This window comes from Canis lupus, chromosome X, assembly GCF_011100685.1.
Source record: "Canis lupus familiaris isolate Mischka breed German Shepherd chromosome X, alternate assembly UU_Cfam_GSD_1.0, whole genome shotgun sequence".
In the NCBI taxonomy this organism is placed as follows: Eukaryota; Metazoa; Chordata; class Mammalia; order Carnivora; family Canidae; genus Canis; species Canis lupus.
In genome coordinates, this window is record NC_049260.1 from 1,482,493 (window position 1) to 1,503,650 (window position 21,158).

The 21,158-nt window shown below is 50.8% G+C and overlaps 1 protein-coding gene across 1 annotated transcript; it reads right to left on the reverse strand.

Moving 5' to 3' along the window:
• Positions 1-1,614: 1,614 nt before the first annotated feature.
• Positions 1,615-21,091, reverse strand: ARSD (arylsulfatase D). Its single transcript, XM_038586734.1, is given in 11 exon segments — positions 1,615-2,936; positions 3,964-4,085; positions 5,384-5,546; positions 7,709-7,843; positions 8,935-9,071; positions 9,255-9,678; positions 11,937-12,059; positions 14,364-14,421; positions 14,423-14,486; positions 18,535-18,684; positions 20,777-21,091. Coding segments are annotated over 11 exon segments (1,794 nt in total). The 5' UTR covers positions 20,830-21,091; the 3' UTR covers positions 1,615-2,571.
• Between the last annotated feature and the right edge of the window lie 67 nt (positions 21,092-21,158).

Sequence of the window (21,158 nt, forward strand, 5' to 3'; positions counted from 1 at the left end):
GGTGTGGGAGGGGAAGGCAGGCAGCCGTGGGGATTCAGCAACATCCGACACCACGTGCAAAGCTCCCCATTTGCTGTGTGGGAGGAAACTCCTCTCAAGCTGGCTCAGAGCGGACAGCGGAGGGGAGGGGTCTGTCCTGCCCCTTAGTTAAGCCACAGCCAGTCTAACCGGTGAGGCTCCTTGCCAATGTTTCACTGTGAGTCCAGAGCCCTGGAGACTGAGCTGGGGCTTGTCCGGTCAAGTTGTGAATGAGCTCTGAGTGCCCGAGCCCTGCTGTGAATCCCGCTTACCCCAGAGGGTCTGCACACAGCTCCCTGTGCCTGGCAGTGGCGGGGGGGAAGGGGGGGGCTTTCCCCCATCCCCTCCACGCCCCCACCCCCTGCTGGGCATCCCATCTTCTGCCTCGGTTTTGCATTTTTTTGTGTGTATATTTTTTCATTGGAGTTTGATTTGCCAACATACAGCATAACACCCAGTGCTCATCCCGTCAAGTGTCCCCCTCGGTGCCCATCACCCAGTCAGTTTTGCATTAAAAAAAGAAACACAGTGATGTAGAGCTGGATACTGATAGTGTTCTGTGAGCAGAAAGACATTTCACTGGAAAAGAGTGACTCACAAGAAGATAAAAAAAGTCATAAAGGACGGAAAAAAAGAAAAAAAATCCCTGGAGGAGATTTCTTGCAGAAATTCCTGACGTTTATAAATGAACAGCAAGGGCTAAACATGCTTAAGAAGTCACTTAATTAAAAAAAAAAAAAAAAGAAGAAGTCACTTAATTTAGCAATGAAATGATGTATTAAAGACCTTGGTCAAGTCAAAAAAAAAAAAAAAAAAGGCTGTCTCACCTTCAGGCTGAGACGAACCCTGATTCTAACACCGGGGCTGATATGTGCCCACTTGCAAGAGTGCATCTCTCAATTCCCAGTTCTATCTATGGATGGAGGTAGGGGTCTGGGGTTAGGACTTCTGCAAAATCCCCTTCGCCGGGGCTGACTCGACTGGGAGGAATGCCCTTCTTCCTGCAGCCCGGAATGTCCACGTCATGGCTGGAGCTGCTGCAGCCATCCTGAGACCATGAGGCAGAGGAGAGTAGAGCGTGCATTTGCAATGAGGCTGCCAGCCCGCGGTTGCTCCCCTCCGAGAGCACACATCCTTCTCTCGCTTATGGCATTTATTCCCGATGTCTGTTACTAGCAGCCCCAAAGTAATTTCTAACTCGTAAGATGAGGACAGAGGGGCAGTGAATGTAATGTGTGCGGTTACATCAGCCGCTTAGGAGATCATCCAATCCTCAACACCAGACATGGAGCTGGTTTCTCTGTTAGCCAGAAAGACGAGGCTCGGAAACATCAGCCTCCCCTTGTGTAAGGCTGTCCGCAGACACAGCGAAACCCCAAGGATGGATGCTTTAAAATCAATGTGTACAAAAATTGGATCCTGGCATCATGATCACTCCCGAGCTTTAGGAGAGGAGCAGGACTGGGGGCATTACTGGGTGTCCACTGCCCACTCTGTGCCCAGGACACGGTACTCAAGACAGGGAAACCCAAGCTAGACCTTATGGTGTGTGTCCCCTTCCATCGTCCTGGTTTGTGGGCGAGATGTGCTTCTCCCTTTTAAGTATTTAATTTAAACATTCAATATTTATTTCGCAGATTCACGGGGGCAGAACTGGCAAAACTGTATGTATTTATGGTGTACAGCACGATGATGCGATACCCGTACACCACGTGAAATGACCACCCCGGTGAAGTGAATTAACGCACCCATCACCTTCGCTAATGATCACGTAGGGTGTGCACGGCGACGACACCGCACGGCTAGTCTCTCAGCAGATTTCAAGGACAGGATACAGGATCAGAAACTAGCCCCTCCCCCCCACCGCCGTGCTGGCCCAGGCATCTCCAGGATGTGATCCTCTCATAACTGAAAGTTCGTGTCCTCTGAGCATCCTCTAGCCATCTCCCCCCAAACTCCTAGCAGCCATCACTATTGTATCCTCTCTTTCTACAAGTTCGAATTTCTTTTTATTTTTAAGATTGCATGTATCGGTGAGCTCATGCTTTTTTTTCCCTAGGTGTGTCTGACTTATTGCACTTTGCACAATGTCCTTGAGGTCCACCCCACGTCATCCATAAATGGCAGGATCTCCTTCCTTCTCGTGGCTGAGTCATGTTGCATCGTGTGGATGGACCACCTGTTCTTTATCCATCCATCCATCGATCCATCCATCCATCCATCCATTGATCCATCCATCCATCCATCGATGAGAAGTTGGGTTCCTTCCAGGTCTTGGCTGCCATGAATCATGCTGCTGTGCACATGGGGGTGCAGATTTGTTTGAGATCCTATTACCATTTCCTTTGGGGTAAATACCCAGCAGTGGAATCACTGGGTCATAGGAAGCTCTATTTTGAATTTTTTGAGGAGCCTCCATACTGTTTCCAGAGTGGCTGCTCCAGTTCGCATACCCACCCACAGGGCATGAGGGTTCCACTGTTTGCCACACTCCCGCCAACTCGTTTCACCCCGTCTGTCTGTCTGATGACGGGCATCCTGCCAAGTGTGAGGTCATGTCTCACTGTGATCTTCATCCTGCCCACACGCGCAGAAGGGGAAGGTCCCACAGCAAGGCTGCAGCCACGGCTTCCAGATGATGTTGCTCAGGGAAAACTGGGTGGGCACAGGGCTCAGGGTCTTTCTGTGCTGCTCCACAGCCTCACCCACCTGTGCTACTACCATGTTGTACAGAGGTTCAGAGTCAGGGGACAGGGGCCGTGCCTCAGAAGGGTCCCTGGAGAGCTCAAAGAGCAGGGGCGGGCTGTGCTGGGTCACACCGTCCCCCGAGCAGGGGCACACACCCCGGCCGTAGCAGGCCCCTGCGCCCTTGGGGTGGAATCGTGGCGTCATGTAGTGGACCTTCCAGAGTCTTCCACCTAAAGGCAAATGGAGACGTGGTCAGGGCACCCAATGAGATGAACATTTATATTGGTAGGCTGCCCTCCATACTGATGGGTCTCACCCAATCAATTGAACGTGTGAGACAAAGGAGACTGAAGGTCCCTAAAGAGGAAAGAATGACTGCGGAGTACGATCTAGAAATCATGCCTGAGTTTCTAGGCTTTAGAATCCAGGTGGCAGCATCCACGCTGGCCAGACTGAGGGCTGGCCCTGAACATTTCAGACTTGCCAGGCCCTACAGCCACATGAGACATGTCTTTCAAACCTCTGTGTGTGTTTCTATCCATCCATTTGTCTACATCTCCTTATCTTCTATCTCTGTCATTCATCCATCTATTATCTACTTGTCATCTATCTCATTACATGTTAATTTATCCTATTACCAGTCCACCATCTACCATCCACCCAAGCATGCATCTGTCCATTCATCTGTCTGTCCATCTGTTCATTTGTCCATCCATGCATCCATCCACTCATCTCTGAAACAGCCCATCCATCCATCCATCCATCATCCACCCATCCATTTATCTATCCATCCACCCATCTCTCCACTCATCCATCCATCTCTCCACTCATCCATCCATCCACCCATCCATCTATCCATTTGTCCATCTGTCCATACACCTGCCCATCCATCTATCCACCCATCCATCTATCCGTCTATCCATCTCTATCTGACCATGCATCTATTCATGCATCCATACATCCATCTACCTGTCCACCCATGTATGTCTCCACCCATCCATCCATCTATCCATCCATCCACCCACCCATCTATCCATCTGTCCATCTGTCTCTCTCTGTTCATTCATCTGTCCAACCCATTCATCCATCTCTCCATTTTTCCTCAATGCATCTCTATCTATCCATCCATCCATCCACCCCTCATCCCTCCCTTCCCTCCATCTATCCATCCATCCCACACACGGTGGGTTCTGTTTCTTGGGGGAACCCTGACTCATGCAAGCCACCCCTTGCACCGGGGAGAAGGTATGTACTTACTGTCCTTCTCGTGCCAGCGTGCCGCGTGGAGATACTTTCCACAGTAATGAAACAGGAACTCATGTGCTGAGTGCTCAGCAGCCCCTCGAAGCAAGGGCACCAGGCTACGGCCATCAATCACCCTGATTCCATGAACAGACATAGGAAGGGATCAGACCAAGACCATTCAGTCTGTGTTGCACCTGGAAATGAAACTCTAACCTTGTAAGGGCCCCCCAACTAAGAGCAACAACAGCACAGATGAGCTGTCTCTCTGATACTATGCAGATTGCAAGCTGCTGAGCAAGATGCATGTCATTGTTTTTAGACACAAAGTCACTAAGTTGTGGGGTCATTTGTTACACAGCACTACAGGCAACATTTTAAGACATAACAGATTCCAAAAGATGCCATCCGGTCCGCAGGAAGCGGATGAAGACAGCCAGTGATGGCCACATGACCTGGAGAGTCTTCCTTACAACAACTGATATTTAAAAAAAATCCTTGATCTGAATTTAATGTGCAAACATAGTGTTTTTCCTTACGGTTGTAAAGCACCTTTATTTTAATTATACCCTAATGATGACAGTTCTGTTTTCTGTGTCTACGTGGCTGGGTTACAGTCTTCAGTGATTTGGTAAAACACCAGTCTAAGGGTTGCTGTGAGGGCACTTGTTTTTTCAGAAATGGTTGACATCCACAGTCAGTGGGCTCTGTGCAAAACAGAGCCCATTCATAATGAGGGTGGGCCTCACCAAATCCGTTGACAGCCACCAAGAGCAAAGACGGGTTTTCCAGGGAAGATGGGATTTTGCCTCAAGATTGCAACACAGCAATCCTACCTGAGTTTGCAGCCTGATGGCCTGACGTAAGGATTTCAGTTTGCCAGCCTCCACAATTGCATGAGCCAATCCCTTAAGATAAATGTCTTATTTTATAAGCACAGACATGTACCTGCACTGGTTCCATCTCTCTCATACGGGAGTATTTATTTGCCCCTCTAAATGGAGTAAAATCCAATCATGATCAAAATATTTACTGCTTTGTTTTTATCTTGTGTTAGCAAGAGACTTTGGTCATGTGCTAATATTGAGGTAATAAATCATTTTTTAAAACATGCTGTGAGAGCCTCACTAAAATATGGGCAAAAGTCCATTTCAGGAAATCATAGGGAGATGAGTTTCAACGGATCGACATCTAATGCTTTCAATCCCCCCATTGCTGTGCGGAGTTATAAAATTTTACCAAAACAGCAAAACGAGAAGGACCCAATATTTTATATCATCACTCTTTGCCGAGTGTGATTATTTTGCATTAGGCTGTCCCCTCCATGCGAGGATGTGAGAACTTTAATCTCGTGGTAGGTTTTCTCATTACATGTGAAATGGTAAAGGATAGGTGTCAGGAATTGGGCCATGAAGGGGTCTCACTGCATGTGTACCTGTCCTGAGGCACCTCGCCGCCCCCCAGCTGGACCACGGTGGGGAAGACATCCATCAGGCTGGTGGGCTCGTGGATCACTCGGCCGGCTGGCAGCACCCCAGGCCACCGGAAGATCCCTGGGACGCGGATGCCGCCTTCCCAGCCCCCCATCCCTTTGCCACCTGTAAGTAAGTAAGTGCCATTAGAATTCTCCAGGAGATGGTCCCATCCACACACACACACCTGGATACACCTGTCTGTCTCTGTCTATGGACCTGGGCACCCCTGCTCACAAATGCACACTTTAGCAACCTGCACCTCCCAAAATGTTTGCTGCAATAATTCCAGAACCTCGCCATACCCCCACTGGCAGGTGGAGTCCATATGCTCTCCTCTTGACATTCGATGAGTCTTTATGACCATTGGAACACACGGGGCGTGCGATGCGTGGCTTCAGAGGTGTAATGCATTTGGATTTCACAGTGTGCATGATCCTTCCTCTATCCTTTTTCTTTCTGGAAGGACTAGAAATTGGGTCTGGGATCTCTTCCCCTGCTTCTCTTCCTCTCCCACCTGCTTGCCATACCACCCACCTGTTCCTTTACTGCTTTTCCTGGTTATTTTTCATTTCTGGGACCCCTGGCAATGGGTTTGGGCCCAGATTGGCTCTTGGGGAAAGGCGTATAGGTACTGAGCATTAGACAACATGCTTACACTCCCTAGGAACTCTGGGTATGGGAGTTAAAGCCATCCTATGTTACAAAAGGAGACTTGTAAACAAGAAGGGTACATGTGTTCGGAGTCTTGCTAAATAAATGCAGCTTTGTTGCAGTTTGGAAACTGTAATAACTGCACTCGCCTCGCCTGCTTTCGTTTTGCGCTGCTGCTGTTGCATAATAAGTTACTGTAAACCAGCAGCTTCACTCCTGTGTATTAGGTCTCGGTTCTGTACGTTGGGAGTCGGATGTGGCTTTGCGGCTAATCTGCTCTGGGTCTCACAGTCGGAAATCAAGGTGTCGGCAGTTTGTAGAATATACTACTGGAAATGATGAGAATCATGAACCTATTACAGCTTCAGGATGTACACGGAAGACGGGAGAAAACATCCACTTCCAAGTTGTAGGAACATATACAGTCGACCCTCATTACTCCCCAGAGTGATGTTCTACAAAGTCGTCACAAACACCCAGTTAGCAAATACTGAACCCCTACTTCCAGATTTAATTCAGGGCTCAGTACCAGGGAGACTCTGGTCCCTGTATTTGCAACAGCCAATTGGTCTATTTTCATATGTTTTGGTTTAAAGACCCCTTCTTGGGTAGATACTGCAATTCGTTTGCATTGACCTCACGGCCAACAGTGCGGGAACTCGAGTCTGGATGAAGCTAATCTAACGTACTTATTTTCTCCATACGGCCCATGGCAAGCTTCTTGCCCTTGGGAACAGAGCACAGCCCTTTGGCAGTACAGTTGGAGCCACTTGAAGCAGCAGAGTCATCAACAAAACCCAAACAAAATCACAAAAACATGGCCACTAAAGACACCACAAAAAGGACACGTGTGTATAGTCTGAGAGATGAAATGTAGGCAACAGGGTCGCCTCATCTGACCTTAGCTGAGAACGTGTGTGTTGGGCAATGAATGTTTTCACTGCTGTTCACATGAGCGCAAAGACATTGCAAGTACTGATTTTGGGGTTACAGATAAATTTTAGCAAGTAGGTGAATTCGTAAATATGGAATCCACGAATCATGCAGAGTGACTGTATCAGATTTTTTTTAATGGCAATATAGGGGCGCCTGGGTGGCTCAGCTGGCTAGGCATCTACCTTGGGCTCAGGTCATGATCTCGGGGTCCTGGGACCAAGCCCTCTGTCAGGCTCCCAGCTCAGCAGAGAGCCTGCTTCTCCCTCTCGCCCCCTGCTCATGCTATCTCTATCTCTATCTCTCTCTCAAATAAATGAATAAAATATTTTTAAAAATGGAAAAACAAAGGTATAATGCCCCAAATCTCACATGACATAGTGGAATACAGGGACATATGTAACTAAGCTTATGGTTACTGCCTTACCTTTGATTTAGGGTGGCATTTATTTTAATTTTATCTTATTTATTTGTATATCTCTCTCTTCCACTACAATGTAAACCCTTGAAGGGAAGGGCGTATGTCTTATTTTCTCTCTCTTAACATCTGGATAGAATTTGGTGTATGGCAGCTGCTCAAGAAATCCACCTTTGAAAGTGCACACTTTTCCCCCTTCTGGTTGTTTTCCAACCTGTATTTCTGGGAGTCATTTGGTGGGTCCTTTATCTGCCTTTTAACCCCTGATATCCATTGGTCTCACCTCTGAATATTCCATTCCATCCCCCCAGCTGGCCACGTTCGTCTCTTGCCTCCAAATGTCCTCCATGATCAGAGGTAAAATAGGTGAATGTCGTGTTTTTCAAACCGTTTTCTTCAATGGCATTAAGGACTTCACCTTTGAGAGAATTGGAACATTTCACGACAGAGCCAGTGAAATAGCATCAGCGAATGCAACCCCAATTTGTCCTTTCTTGCTAGAAAGTCTCATAAGGGGACTCGGCAGTCGCCAAGACACCATCATTATGAATGTGATCACAAAGTGTGAGCCCCTATCTTGATTTTTCTGATACCACAAGATTCAGAATCTTGTTTACAAAGGTATCACAAATATGGAAAACAGAATAAACGCCTAGAGGCAGTATGCCAGGGATGGCGTGCTCTGAACATGCACTGCTGGGATGAATATGTGTGTCTGTAAAGAGTGCATGGGGGTGGGAACGTGCTGAGAAAGGATTTCATGGGAGACCCCTATTGAGATAGGAGGAAGCCAGAGCCGTGAGCATCAATTAGTGGTGTTGGCACATGCGGGCCAAGGCTCAGGAGAGCAGAGCCATCTATAAGCCCAGCCCTTGCTTTCTCTACGGAGACCAAATGCACATCTAAAGCACTGAAAGTAGAGATTTCAAACCACGTGGGCAGGTGCACAGTGGAAATGCATGTTTTTAAAGCATTATGTAACCCACCCTCATGTTTTGAGGTTGTTTGCCTCTTTACTGGTCGACTATAATCATCATGCTTCTCCCAGGACAAGTCATCAGGTCCTGCAAGAATTTAGATGTCTACGTTCTTTTAAGAATCTATATACACTTGAAATGTGGTAACCTTGTGTATCAACTATACTTCTTTGTGAAAGCAAACAGAATCTACAAGGTCACTCACTGGATCTCTCCAGGCTTTCTCAAGGTCATTGGGGGGACCAGCAATGTTGGTCCGTTGCCCTGAACAACAGTGTTCTTGGTTCCCTTTCTGTAATGTCACATGACAGCTTTAAATAATGCATTCTGTGGAAGGATGATTTGGTGCAGGAATAGATTGAGGAACCGGAAGTGCTGAAGGAGCATGTGAATGATATGGGGAAGTCTCCCCCTATCCTTTGCCTTTTCTTATTCTTTATTGCAACCCAGTTCATAGTCGGGAGACCCATCTGTTACCAAAGTTGTGTGGTGAGGCCAAGGGTGAATGAGGGACGGCCGCACCTTGACTTACCTACAAGCCAATCCATCTCTTCCACGTTGTCGCCATATAAGCCGTGCTGGCTTTTCCCGAGAAACTGTTTTGTGGTTACCAGGGGAATGTGTACATGCAGCAAGGACAAGAAGAGAAGAAATGGTTGGTGCTTATTTCTGAAAGAAGAAAAACATCCTTCAGATACAATGGCACCTGTTTCAACACTATTTGATCCATCTGAGTCCTTGAAACCCATCTCACCATTGGGGCTGGTTTAAGAAATCCCAAAGATGGCAAAGAGACCCACTCAGGTGCTCTGAGAACTCACCTCCTCTTTAAAAATGGGAGGGTTTTATTACCTTTCGATATACGAAACGGCCTCCCGTAGCATGTGACTCGTCGTTCTTTCCAAATCCATGGGCTGCTCTGTGACGTCATGATTTCTCATCAAGATACAGTTCCAACGGCGCACGAACCCAAAGCTGGCGTACCAGGAGACAAAGAAGAGGAAGACGAGGCTGGCCGCACCCAGAACTACCTTCCAGGACACGGAGATTAACCCGCAAACCTTGCCAACAGCAATGGTCAGTACCGCCAGGGCCGCCATCTGGGTGGAAAGCCACAGCTTTGCTCTGGTGGTGGCATCTACTTCCGGGGGCCTGTCTGGGTGACAGTCATTCACCAGCGTGAAAGGCATGCCATAAAAATAGTCAAATCCATGGTTCAATGGGTGGTGGCAGTGGTCGGTTCGGGATTCACAGTTTACACCCTGGTGCCATTTTCCTGAAAATAAGAGCAGAGGGGTAAAGAACACACATTGAAAGTACTCTTGAAGGAATTCTGCGTGCTACCGATCACCTTCTCAGTAACTGCCGTGCTCCAATCAAAAGGATGCTATGCAAACAGCAAAATCTGAAATAGGAAAGGAACATAATAGGGACTCCTGGGTGGCTCAGCAGTTGAGCATCTGCCTTTGGCTCAGGTCGTGACCCTGGGGTCCCGGGATCGAGTCCCACGTCGGGCTCCCTGCAGGAAGCCTGCGTCTCCCTCTGTCTGTGTCTCTGCCTCTCTCTCTGGGTCTCTCATGAATAAATAAATAAAATCATTAAAAAAAGGGACATAATAGAAATTCAAAATAGAAAGGAATAAAATGAATTTGTTTGATATAAAGCGCATGGCACTACTAAACGAACGGTATGGAGTCATGATCGTTATCAAGAGATTGAAAGTTTAAGATTTTCTGGACTGTTAGGAATTATAAGTTTGCAAGCTTAGACTATCCTGCTATTAAATAACTCAGAAAATATCATTTACTGATATTTCTTACTTAAAAGACAACCACTCAATAAAGGGGTTGGCTCTAGAATAATCTTACAACAGAATAGAAGGACTGGCTCACTCCACTAACTAGTGAGCAACAAATGCTTGTAATAGACTTTTTTCCAAAGGCAGTAACTTTTATAAAATCACTGAGATGGAACATGAGGAGACCCATATGTCTAATTCTAGCAGGATATACAAGAATTGGGTTCTTCCTATTTTATGTGCTCCAGACACTCAGCCAGCTTAAATCTAGCTACAAAATAGGACAGAAAAGGGTTCAACATACTATTTGCCATAATTTCCAAGTGCAGAGGTTAAACCAGGTCTCCACCCTGTTCTTCCCTCCCATTACAGAGCATTGGTTCTAGTTCCAAGCCCAAGGACATCCCTTTGTACCCCCGCTTACATTTAAGGAAACGAAAATGCCGGAATGGGTTGAAACGGGTGGAGAAGAAAAGTATAGAGGAGAGTCTCCTTCTCGTCCGCTTTCTACCATTTGGGACGTGAAGAACAGCCTTGTCTAAATGTAGATGAGGTGTGTGGACCAGAAGAATAAAGATTCACAGAAGGAACCGATACCCTGGTCCGTAGTTCCAGTAAACACTAAATAAATCTACTTATCTAGTGTTAAAAACAATTCCACCCATGGAGTAGAAGATACATGGGTGGTTGTGGGGGTGAAGGACATTGACCCAATGGCAGTGAGCTGGTAATGGAAAGTTCTAGTAACTAAGAAGCTTTGCTCTACGTCTTAAGATTGAAAAGAGAAATACAGGCAGTAGAGTAGATGCGTACAAAGTCCTTGAAAATGTCCCTGAAGAAGCGATAAGCTGTGTCTTGAGTATCTATGTTTCCCCAAAATTCCTACGTTGAGACCTGACCCTGAGGCTGATGGTATTTGGAGGCAGGACCTTGGGGGAGGAGGAGATCAAGTCCTAAGGCTGGAGCCTCCACGAATGGAATTAGCGCCCCAGAGAGACGGTCACTCCTTCTTCTCACGAGTGACACATGGAGAGAAGACGGTCATCTGTGAAGCAGGATGAGGGTCCTCACCAGACACGGAATCTGTCAGCCCCGGGATCTTGGACTCCTCAGCCTCTGGAACTGTGGGTAGTAAATCTACATAATCTCTATTTCTAAAGTAGTAGGAAATTTTAAAAGGGGGGAAGGGTGATTACCCCTCCCTCGTCCTGACAAAGTGGGGGTGTCACGGTCCCCTCTAAACTCAACGGGGACTCTGAGTGTGGAAAAGCTGATGAAGACTCGAATGGGACCCCCTTGCACACGGATCTGACCCAGCCCTCCCTTGACCGGGGGGTCAGGGAAGACGCCGTCGTCATCCAGCCTCTGATTCCTGTAAGACGGGATACGACTTCTAAGCACACAGGCTGAGCAAGGAATGAAAAGGGTCAAGCGTCTGGCCCATGACGGGGGAGTGCCCATCTGCAAAGAAGTAACCTAGCAGGTGTCAGAGTGCCCTTCTCAGACAGGTGGTCTTACAGGGTTGGCCCTTGAACTAATGATGTCTGAGAACCGGCTCTCCAGAGGATTCCCATCATTCCCTACAGAATGACAGACGATCCAACAGTATGACTGGTCCAAGAGAGGTCACATGGGGCCAGCCCCTGATTTGGGTTCGGACGCGTGACTTTTTGGCCCTGCAGGGAAACAAGTTCTTTTGATGGTTGACCGTCCTGCTCCCTGAACAATAGGAGTACCTATGAGGCCGGTTGCATAACCTTGCTGCTGCAGGATTCTCGCAAATGTGGTTTCGTTCTCCGGGAGTCCGCCCGATGCCCCGTTCCACTGGAGGGCGCGGTACCCATCATGGGCTTCCATGCCTGTGGAGCAGAGCAGAGAGCACGCACTCACTCTCCCACGGCTACAGCACGGGTTCTCACCTGGGGAGGGGCCTGGCCCAAGCCAGTGGACTCTTCACTCTGCTCGGGATTGGTTTGGGTGATCGCAGTTGAGGGAGGGATGCTACTGGCATGTGGTGGGTGGGGACACCCTAGCGTGCCCAGGATGTCCACACCACAGAGAATCATCCAGCCCAGATGTCAGCACTGCTGAGGTTGAGAAACCCTGTCTTAGCAGGAGAGATTGCGTCTTTATCTTTCTCTCTCTCTTCATCATCCAACCATCCATCCTCTCATCTATCGATCGATCGATTGATCGATCGATCTATCCATCCATCTACCTATCTATCCATCTATCGATTCTATTATCTATCTAATCTATCTATCTATCCATCGATTCTATATCTATCTATCTATCTATCCATCCATCCATTGATTCTATTATCTATCCATCCATCCATCCATCCATCCATCCATCCATCCATCAATCCATCCATCCATCGATTCTATTATCTATCTATCTATCTATCTATCTATCTATCTATCCATCCATCGATTCTATTATCTATCCATCCATCAATTCTATTATCTATCTATCCATCCATCCATCGATTCTATTATCTATTTATCCATCCATCCATCCATTGATTCTATTATCTATATATCTATCTATCCATCCATCAATTCTATATATATGTATCCATCCATCCATCAATTCTATTATCTATCTACCTACCTATCTATTATCTGTCTATCTATCTATCTATCTATCTATCTATCTATCTACCTATCTATCCATCCATCCATCCATCCATCCATCCATCCATCCATTTATCCATCCATCCACCTACCTATCCATCCATTGATTCCTCTATCTATCTATCTATCTATCTATCTATCTATCTATCTATCATCTATCTATCTATCTAATCTATTCATCCCTCCATCTATCCATCTACCCACCCATCCATTCATCTTTCTATCCATCTATCCATCTATATTAATCTATCAATGCATCTATTATCCATCCATCCATCCATCCATCCATCCATCCATCCATGTATCTATAATTTATCTATGTATCTCCCCAGCTATCAATCTATTAATATCACCTATCAATCTATTATCTATTTATCTATCTGCCTACCTACCTATCTCTATTGTCTCTCCATGATCTATCTGTGGCAGTGGCTCCCAACCAAAGGTAATTCTGCCCCGCAGGGAATCCTTGGCAATGCCTGGAGGCATTTTTGGTTGTCACAAGTTGGTGGGGAGAGTGGCTGCTACTAGCATCTTGTGCATAGAGACCTGACCCCCAGCACCTCAGAATGCAACTGTATTTGAAGATACTTTAAAGAGGTATAAATGAGTTCACTGGGGTGGGCTCTGATCCCATAGGACCAGGGTCCTTATAAGAAGAGGAGGTGAGGACGCAGACATGCACAGAGGGGCCACCACGTGAGGACACGGGGAGAACACGGCGTCTACATGCCCAGGAGAGAGGCCTCACAGGGAGCCAGTCCTGCCCACACCTGGATCCCAGCCTCCCAGCCTCCAAGATGGTGAGAAGATTCATGTCTGTTTAGGCTGCCCCATCTGTGGTACTCCGTTTGGCTGCTCAGAGAATACAACAATATTCCAATACGTGGATACGCCAGTTTATTAACGCAGTCTTCCACTGATGAACTATATCTATGTCAGCACCTTACAGACTGTGGTGCTGTGAACATTCCCATTCCATCTTCTGCAGAACATGCACATGTGTACATGGTGGGCACGTACTTAGGCATTGCTGGGTCACGGCACGTGCGTGCATTCAGCTTCAGCAGACAATGACAAGCCATACCTGAACTGCACCACACCAACGTCCTCCTTGTCCTCTGACTCCTGCTTCTCTCTCATAAGGACCTTTGTGAGGACACGGGGCCACCTGGATAATCTAGAATAATGTTCCCATCTCAAGACCCTCCACTTAATCACCTCTTCGAAGTCCCCTTGGCCATATAAGGAAATATTCCTCTAAACTAAAATATTTAAATTAATAAGCGTGATGTCAACCCAAACCAGCTACCGTTGGACAGCTTCGGCCTCTGAATTCCCAATCAACCCAATCATCGCGTGACTTACCTAAAACACAGTATTCTTTTTACATAATTTCAGGGTGATGGCACCGCAGATGGTAGCTGCACCATTTTCCCTGCATCTCAAGCATCGCTAATAATACCATGGACAAGACACGAGTGGACGCAGACGTGCCCCCGTCTCGGTCGTCCCCACCACACTGACCTGATCTGAAGGAGTGCCTCCCTGTGAGGAAGGAAGATCTGCTGGGGGTGCAGAGTGGGGGCGGCCGCCAGGTGCTGGGTGAGCCTCACGCCTTCCTCTGCAAGCCGGTCGATATTGGGTGTCCTGAGCAAACCACACACAAACATCCCTGTCAGGCGGGGGACGTGCTGACCAGGACCCCTGCACCGAGAAGCAGGGCTCGGAGCACACCAGTATTTCCTTAGGGTTTTACAGGTAGCTGCCTGTGGGGGTTCCACCCACCCATCCCACTCTGTGACCCCTGCAGCTTCTTTCCTGACGACTCCGTTCCTAAAGACACAGCGCCCCTCGCCCTGTTGTGTGCAAGCTGTTCTCCGTAGTCCCGCGGCTGTGGCTTCCTGGCCCCTCGCCGGCCCAGAAGCCACAGCTGATGCTAGTACTCGACACCTGCTCCCCCGGGCAGCTGCGGGGGCCTGGCCACGCCTCTGTTTTCAAAGAACAGCTGTCAGTTAAGATTGCTCTGGCTGCTTTTGTCCCCTTTGACTCTTTTTAAAATTGTGAGCAACTGAAATATAAATGCTGTTATTAAAAATCACCCATTTCGGTATTCATGTTGGGTGTTTTCAATAACCCAACTATTAAAATTTACTTTTTTTTTTTTACTAAGCTCTGAATATGAATTGCAAGGGCTTATAGGATTCTAGCAGCGAAGTATAATTATGTTAGTTCTGACCTATGTCTCAGTTTACAAAAGTTCTATCTCTAGTTTGATATCCAATGGTCGTCCATCTATTACCTACCGATCTATGTATCATGTATCTATCCATCCGTCCATCCATTCACCCATCCGTCCACTCATCTTTCCATTCATTCATCCTTTCACTCATCAGTCTTTCCATCCATCATCCACCCATCCGTCTTTCCTTCCATCCATCGATCTTTCCATCCACCCTTCATCCACCAATGCATCCATGCATCCTTCATCCATCCATTAAACCAATCATCCATCTTTCTACCCATGTATCCATTCACCCACCCATCTTTCCATTCATCCATCATTTGTCCATTCATCCAACCTTCCATCCATCCATCTTTCCATCCATCCTTCATCCACCAATGCATCCATCCATCCATCCTTCGTCCATCCATTAAACCAATCATCCATCTTTCTACCCATCTATCCATTCACCCACCCATCTTTCCATTCATCCATCATTTGTCCACTCATCCAACCTTCCACCCATCAATCTTTCCACCCACCCTCATCCATCCATCCATTCATCCAACCTTCTACCCATCCATGTCTTCACCCATCCATCCACCCATCTTTCCAATCATCCATCCATATTGATGGAAATCCATCAATACTTCCATCCATCCATCCTTCACCCATTCATCCATCAGTTCATTTCACCATCCGTCAATCATTTATCTGTCTAGTATCTATCTCTCTTCTATCAAGTATTTATCTCTTACAGATGTCTTCATGATTATCTACGCTGTGGAACAGAATGAAAAACATCACAGGTTTCAACCTCAGCATTGAAATCTTTCCTGCAGAATCTCATTCCTCTACTTGTTAAAACACACCTTAAAACAGGAAAGATGCTGCTAGTGATTTTAAATTCTCTGCTTCTCAGTCAATGTATGTCATCTCCCTGTTTCCCTAACGAAGTTGATGGGCAAATATAATCCTGAAATACTACACTCAACTGCCTTTCATTTTTTATGTATTCTTTTTGTTTAAAATAACTCTCTGGCATGTGGGATCAGATATTTAAAAAAAAAAAAAAACAGAGGAAAAAAAACCCAGAAAGAGTTCTGAGAATGATATTAATATGCTGAAGGAATAGCCCAGTGACTCTCAGCAAAGGAATGGAGGGGCAGGGCATAAATGCGACTTTCCCGGGAGAAGAGATATCTTTTCTTCCTATGATGGTAATAAAACGGGCAGTTTCCATGTTATTTACAGACTTGGCTATATCGTTAACACATGCCTGGTGTGGATTTGCTGTTAGAGCATTAGGGGTCACTTCCGTGTTTTGCATTATGGGCCCAGAAAGAAACATGGAGATCATCCAATGGCCTTACATCAAGAAGGGAAACTGAGGCTGGACATGTGACTGATGGCACAGCTATTCAGAAGCAGGTTGAGAGGGCCACAGAGCCAGTTCCCGGGCTCCCTTTTTTGTCCTGAACTTCTATTCCTCTGACCCTCCGCAGCTACATGTGCATTACACACCTCATGTGCTCTCGAGGCCCCTTTCTTACGAGGCAAGATACGAAACAGAGCTGGTGTGGCCTACACGAGCGACCGGAGGGATTGACAACGAGGATGTGTGAGCTCTGATTTCGCGCACAACCGTCTTACAGGGTATTTAGGCACGCACAGCGAATACTGTGGTTGCTGGAAATAATTCGAGGGGACGGATTTACTAGTGAAGAGCGGCTTATGTGATGTGCTACAGAAGTCAGAATGATTTCATAGCAAATCACTGAAGGACGAAGGGAAAGATGGCTTATGGGACGTGGAGCCAAAGACAGTTTCCCTCAGGCAGGTGGTCCTTACACACGTTAAGTCTTCACCTGTCAGCCTTGATAGCTTACTTTGGCAGGATTTTTAAAGGGGGGTGTGGCCTGCCCGTGTTGGGGTGAGTGGACGTGCAGTGTAGACAACATTTTGAAGACCAGCGAAGTGTAATAGGTTTGGGTACAATGGCCACGTTTCTTACAGGTGCATCGTTGAGGGGCACGGCCCCACATCCCTAAGTGGCATGCTGCAACTCGTGTCGCTGGTTGGCCCAATGTCTTCATCAACGAGCCAATGAGTTAAATTAAGAGAACATCTTTGCTGGCTTTAGGATGTCCCCAAAGACCGTCCTTGCACTGCCAGTATTTTAGCTGGAAGGAGAAACACTAGACATAAAAATCATGGGTGCTGCCCCCCTAGGGGTGGTAATGGGAATGCAGCCCCAGTTTCTTGATTTCTTAATGGCTTATGTTTGCTGAACCCAAACCAGCAGCCCACAGAAGGTCCTGAGGGGTTAGGAATTCATCATATATGAATTCTGGGGACACCCTTCAGTCCATAACAGGGCATGATGGCTCAGAGAGTGCAAGGCGTTCTTTGGGGGTGTGAAAATATTCTAAAATGCATCGTGGTGATGGATGCACATCTCTGAAAATGCCAGAAGCCAGCGAACTGTCCACTTCCACTGGGTGAGGGATCTGTTCTGGCAGATGTAAGTGGGCAGGGTCAGCGTGGGGAAGGAAGGTCCCTGGACACACAGGCCAGATTTCTGCTGATGTTAGAGGGGCTGTGACCAAAGGGGGGTGGGGTGGGCCTCTGCAGGCCAGTCCCAAGGTGGGCAGCTATTCCAAGGCAGGTTGTGTGACGTTGGGGTGGTGGTCTTCCTAAAAGAAATGGAATGAGGTGCTTTCCTACCTTTTCTCCTCTTGCTGCATCAGCCTGCAAACATCACCGGCCACTTGTTTGCCTGCAGGGATGGCCTAGGAGCCTGCATACTGTGAATATGCAATCAGCGCCCATCGGCAGTGGGTGAATAGCAGCCCCCAGAGCAGATCCGCCCGGCCTAATCCACTAGGGTGGGGGGGCCTTAATTGGAAATGGGGTCTCTACAGGTGTAATTAGGTAAGGATTTAGTGATGAGCTCATCCGGGATGAGGATGAGCCCTACAGGCAATGACAGGGGTCCTCATAAGAGACAGGCGAGGAGACACAGATGCAGAGGAGGAGCCCCGTGAGGAGATGGAGGCCGAGACTGGAGGGACTTGGTCACCAGCCCGGGGGCGCCTGGGGCCCCAGCCACCGGCAGAGACGGGAGGGACCGTCCCTGGAGCCTCTTGGGGGAGCGTGTCTCCCCTACTGGGCCTCGATCTCAGACATCTGGTTTCCAGGACTGAGACAGAATAAATTCCTATTGTCTACAGTTACTCCATGTGGGGCCCTGTGTTAGGGCAGCCCTCCGAATGAATCAAATACACCACCCACCGGAGTGCCCTCTCTGAAAATTTCAGTTTGGCACCCTGCTTCCCTGTCAAAAAATCACTTCTTCGGCCTTCACTCTGAGGCACTAAGGAGTTTCCCACTACTTGCAGATTTTAAGCGCATCATTCAGCGCCGTGTACCCCCCTATGCTAGGGCACACCCAGGACCACCAGCATACTGTACCTGAGGGTGCTGTTCCCATAGCAACCAAGATCCCCAATGCCAAGATCATCTGCCATTATCAGTAGAATATTGGGTCTGAACGCATTTGCTGCTTTTAACTGGCATGTCCCCGGGAGCAAACACAGAAGGAGGAGAGGCCACCAGGAGTGCCTGCAGAGACAAGCCAGCGGCCAAAAGTAAGGTCTCGGGTTTACTTGCAATGTTAAGTCGGCCTTTCGAGGCAGCTTGCTGGGAAGGCAGGTGGTGCCCGCTGGGTGCTGGGTTCGGATTTACTGAGGGAGCCGTCTCCTGTGCGTTCTGCCTCCTTTTGCTCTGATTGCTCCCATACTGACACCCCCCCCCCCTCGCCCGGGAGGACCCCAGCAGGACCGTCTGCAGGATCCAACGCAGGACCCTCCACAGGATTCCCCGCAAGACTCCCCGCAGTAGCTCACATCAGGACCCCACGCAGGACCCACTGCAGGACCCCCCCGCCGGGCCCACTGTAGGACCCACCGAAGGAACTCTCCGCAGGATCTCCCCACAGGACTCTCCCCAGGATCCCCCCGGCCAGACCCACTGCAGGACCCACCGAAGGACCCCCCACAGGACCCTCCCCAGGACCACCGCAGGACCCCCCAGAGGACCCTCCTCAGGACCCCCGGAGGACCCCCCACAGGACCCACCTTAGGACCCTCCCCAGGACCACCGCAGGACCCCCCACAGGACCCACCTTAGGACTCTCCCCAGGACCCCCGCAGGACCCCCCGCAGGACCCTCCCCAGGACCCCCGCAGGACTCCCCGCAGGGGCCGTGTGCCCCAGTGAAGTGTCTTGCGCAGAAGGAAGCCCTTGGTGCCCTCCTCCCGACCCTTGGTAACCCCGCTCCTTCTGGGAGGTGCCCTCGCTAAAGGGTAGGGTCGCCTCCCCAGGTCGCGCCGTCCTGCCTCCCGGCTGCCCAGGTGTCCCCGTCCCTCCCGGGGCGACCCCCGGGACGCAGGCCGGCCCAGAGGTCGCCGCAAGGGCGGACACGCACTTTCTAAGGAGGAATGTGGGGGGGCCCGGGGCGCCCTGGTCCCCGTTCCTGGCTCCAAGCTGGCGGCCCGAGCGTGCCCGCGGTCCCCGGCGGGGTCCCCCCGTTGCGCCCGGAGACTGGGGCCCGGGGTCTGGGGTGGCCGCGGCAGGACAGGCCGTGGGCGCAGCGTTCGGGGGCGGCCGCAAGCCGGGAGGGGGGCCCGGCGCGTCGGGGAGGGTGGGGGGCGCCGGCGGGCGGGGGCACGGGGCACGGGGCACGGGGCACGGCTGCGCTCCGCCCGGGGGTCGCGGGGGCTGCGCGGGCCCCAGGGTGGCGGTGCGAGGCCAGCGCCGCGCCAGGGCAGGGGTCGGGCGGGGCCGGGGCGGGAGCGAGCCGCGAGGAGGAAGGAAGCGGCGCGCGGCGGGGCGGGGACCTGGGGGTGGGACCGGACGTGCCGCCGAGTCGGGGAGGGGCGGGGGCGGGGAGCGGAACCCGGCGGGGGCGCGCACGGAGGGAGGGAGGGAGGGAGCGGGGTGGGGGTGCAGAGGGAACCGGCGGGGGGAGCTACCTGCCTCGGAGAGTGGGGGGCAGAGAGTGGGGGGGGACATTGGGGGCCAAGGGAGCGCGTGGGGGCGGTGGGGACCCAGCCTCGCCCGGGGGGGCAAGGTCGTGGAGGGAGGGGACACTGGGGCCAAGGGAGCGTGTCCGGGCGGTGGAGGAGGGTGGGGACCCGGCCTCTCCGGGGGTGGGGGACAGAGAGTGGGGAGACAGGGTCATGGAGGGAGGGGACACTGGGGGCCAAGGGAGCGTGTCCGGGCGGTGGAGACCCGACAAACAGTGGGGGGACATGGTCGTGGACGGAGGGGACACTGGGGGCCAAGGGAGCGCGTGGGGGCGGTGGGGACCCGGCCTCGCCAGGGGGGGCAAGGTCGTGGAGGGAGGGACACTGGGGCCAAGGGAGCGTGGCCCAGGCGGTGGGGACCGGGCCGTGCAGGGTCGTGGGGTGAGGGGACACTGGGGGCCAAGGGAGCGCGTGGGGGCGGTGGGGACCCGGCCGCGCTCTGCCCGAGGGTGCCCTCTCTGTGCCCCCGACCCTCCAGCGCCAGCTCTCCAGCCCCGCGTCCCTGCGACTGCGACACGGACTCTCCCCGCGATTTGGCGACTCCCGGGGCTCGCCCCGCCCTCCCTGCCGCCCCTGGGGCCGCGCTCCCGCGTGTGCACCCCGCCCCCTTCCCCGGGCCCCGCGCACCTGGCAGCGGGCGCGCTGCGTCCCCCGGGAGCCCCGGGAGCCCCGGGAGCCATGGCCGCGAGCGCACGGGACGCGCAGGACCTTGGCCCTCGGCGCCCGTCCCGCCCACGCCGCCGCACCTCCTGCCGCCCCGGGGCTTCCGGGAACCGATCCTGCAGACCTGTTTCCGCGGGGCCCTGGCGCACCCCCGGGACACTAGGGTGCAGGCGCCCGTGGGGAATCTCGGCCGACGAGCCCCTTCCTTGCAGCAAGCGCTGCAGCGCGCGTGCCCTGGGGCCGTGGGTCGGACCCTCCCCGGGGACTCTCCCTCGGGGACCTTCCTGGTGCCCGCATCCCCGCCCTGCCCCCCATGACCTGCCCCCCATGACCCGCCCAGACTTCT